Source organism: Amphimedon queenslandica, unplaced genomic scaffold (genome assembly GCF_000090795.2).
Source record: "Amphimedon queenslandica unplaced genomic scaffold, v1.1 AMPQUscaffold_8418_Cont19638, whole genome shotgun sequence".
Lineage (NCBI taxonomy): Eukaryota > Metazoa > Porifera > Demospongiae > Haplosclerida > Niphatidae > Amphimedon > Amphimedon queenslandica.
Window position 1 is genome coordinate 1 of NW_003551305.1, and position 2,544 is coordinate 2,544.

Here is a 2,544-nt window from a genome sequence, read left to right on the forward strand (position 1 = left end):
ACAAAGATGTAAAACATCCTCCGCAACCATAGTAGAAACGAAACAGGACCAGCTACAGCCATGCTAACGAGCTCAGGGCGAATAATAAGCAGCTCGTTAGCCATCTTCTTCTTTAGATTCGAGCAAATTTTAAGGCCAACGTGGCAGATCACGTGGGCAGCCTATATATTAAAAAAAAAAAATCTTTAAAATTGCTACAGATTTGAGTGAATAATCGGCCAAATACATTGTCATATATGAAGCCTTGCCATGATGTGGAATTAGGAACTATTACTAGTATTATTATTATTATTGTTGTTGTTGTCATTGTTGTTGTTATTATTAGGTGTGATATGCTATTTTATTGCTACCTTTTTAGTTTAATATAAATTTCCATATTTAGTATGAATATTTTGCTATCTTTACAATGATAATCTTTGAAATAATGAACACTGAAAAAATACTGAAAAAGAATGATTGGAAATTTATTTTTGATACCAATTTTTAATAAGAGTAAATACGGTATAGATGTGGGGGTGCTGGCTAGTAAAAAATGTCTTGGAAAAGGAATGAGACAAGTCAGTATCTGTATTCCCAATTTCTTCTCTTTACATCTCTTTCTTTCTTATTCTCTCCCTTACTTTACTCCTCTGTATCCTCTGCTTATCATAACTATTCACTATATTACTGTGTCCTCTTGTTATCTATAGTCTATCAACCAGTGGAGAGGAGGGCTCACTCTACAGTACAGGTAGGAGACTACCTGTACATGTGGGGTGGGGGCCAGCCTGATCTCCCTGAAGTACACAATAATGAGAAGAAGAAATCAATGTGTTCTGTAGTGGAGGTATGTCACCTACCAACTGGTGAGTGGGTACAAAAGCCTACCACTGGTGACCCTCCACTTGGTGTCATTGGCTATGCTGCTGCTGTCATTAGAAATGAAATATTCTTTTTTGGAGGAGCTTGTGGTCATGATAACTGTTGTCATAATAGTTTGTACAGGTAAACATAATAGTTACTGATGAATATTATATAATATTTTATACAGTTTTAATGTTGATACCTTCAATTGGAAGGAACTCTCTCCTACTACATCTCATCATGGTCCTATGATGAAGTGCTACTCCAGCATGATAGCAATAAAAGCAAATGATGAGGACTATCTTGTAGTAATAGGAGGGTGGGGATCATCTTCTAATACTACCCCACCACAGCCTGCTGCCCAGTACAGTAAAGATGATGATTATCAATATTGCAATGAAATACATATGTACAGATTAAAAACTGGTCAGTTTATTAGGTTTATAAATGTAGTTTATACAGTAATTAAATTGATGTACTTATTATATGTGTGTATGTCATCATAATTCTCCTGGTTGCATCTTAGTACCCAACTACTATAACTGTAGCCTACAGTGCTGGGCTTGCACCTTGATTGTAAGTACCAGTCTCCTCAGAGATTAACATACCCATTGACTTACTAGTCACTATTAACAGACTGAGGGGTTTCCATATTATTTAAAATTGGTTTGCTAGGGAGGAATCAGACAGTCCAGTATTGAGAACTGGATGTGACAGGTTAAAATGTTATTGTGGTATCCCAACTGTCCCTGTTTTGTCTGATCCACACTAGACTATGTTCTAATGTATCTATCTCTTGTGTTCTAATAGTTATAAAATTATAAATATTTCAAAGTTTGTAATTAAATACTGTACAAGGTTCTCCCCAGTCAGTGGTAGAATGTGGTTAAGGTTTGTTCCTGCCCCATGCCTCACTCCTTCTCTTGGCAATGGTAACCTACTGTATCCATGGCTTTGTATAAAAGTTTTGTTGAAGCTTCATTTTTCCAATGGCTGCAATTTCAAGTGCCAAATTTTCTCCCTGTTACATGTACATGTACAACCAATTGTCCAATATGATTAATTCACAGTGTGTGTGTGTGTTCATATTGTTTTTCTTATTTTTAGGTGAATGGACTTCACCAACTGTCACTGGAGACAGACCACCTCCTATTGCTGTCTTCACTTTAACATCAATAACTAATACCACTGCTATATTGTTTGGTGGTTGTGATGGTTATAGATACAGTAATGATGTATATGTATTTGAATTTACTGATACATCAGTGGTGAGTGTATTATGATTTTGTGTGGGTATGATTTATGGAAATTGACTTTTTAGAAATGTACAAAGTTTTCTAATCCTGGAAGATCAGTACAATGGCCTGAGGAGATATCTGCTCATTCCAGTGTATTGATCAACTGTAGCTCAGGACCACACCTACTAGTTGTGGGTGGAGGGGGTACCAGTGACTGTAGGTTGTTAAATATAAACAAAATGGAATGGAAAGAACTGGTAAATATTATAATGTAATTGTGGTGAGCATGAGTGAGTCACCACTGTGATCTGTCTGTCTGTACATGTACGTCACTCCTCAATGATAATTAATTTAATACAATACAACTGGTCAGTATAGACATGTGCATACTGCATATGAGAAAGAAATGAAAGATTATGCTATGAGTAGTTTTAAGAAAGAGCTCATGAAGCTTGCCTTTGTG

The 2,544-nt window shown here is 36.1% G+C and overlaps 1 protein-coding gene across 1 annotated transcript; it reads left to right on the forward strand.

The window, feature by feature from the left end:
* The first annotated feature begins 582 nt into the window (after nucleotides 1–582).
* Nucleotides 583–2,356, forward strand: LOC105315735 (kelch domain-containing protein 4-like). The gene is made up of 4 exons (XM_020007088.1): nucleotides 583–984; nucleotides 1,031–1,269; nucleotides 1,951–2,111; nucleotides 2,165–2,356. Exons 1-4 carry the CDS (start codon nucleotides 749–751, stop codon nucleotides 2,354–2,356), a joined length of 828 nt encoding a protein of 275 aa, XP_019862647.1. The 5' UTR covers nucleotides 583–748.
* The last annotated feature ends 188 nt before the right edge of the window (nucleotides 2,357–2,544 follow it).

What these genes read in the sequence shown, in the direction of transcription:
- LOC105315735 (XM_020007088.1), top strand. Translation starts at nt 749, where the DNA reads ATGTGGGGTGGGGGCCAGCCTGATCTCCCTGAAGTACACAATAATGAG. An exon ending in TGTCATAATAGTTTGTACAG is followed by an intron (nt 985 to 1,030) that starts GTAAACATAATA and finishes TATTTTATACAG; the next exon opens with TTTTAATGTTGATACCTTCA. An exon ending in TATGTACAGATTAAAAACTG is followed by an intron (nt 1,270 to 1,950) that starts GTCAGTTTATTA and finishes TCTTATTTTTAG; the next exon opens with GTGAATGGACTTCACCAACT.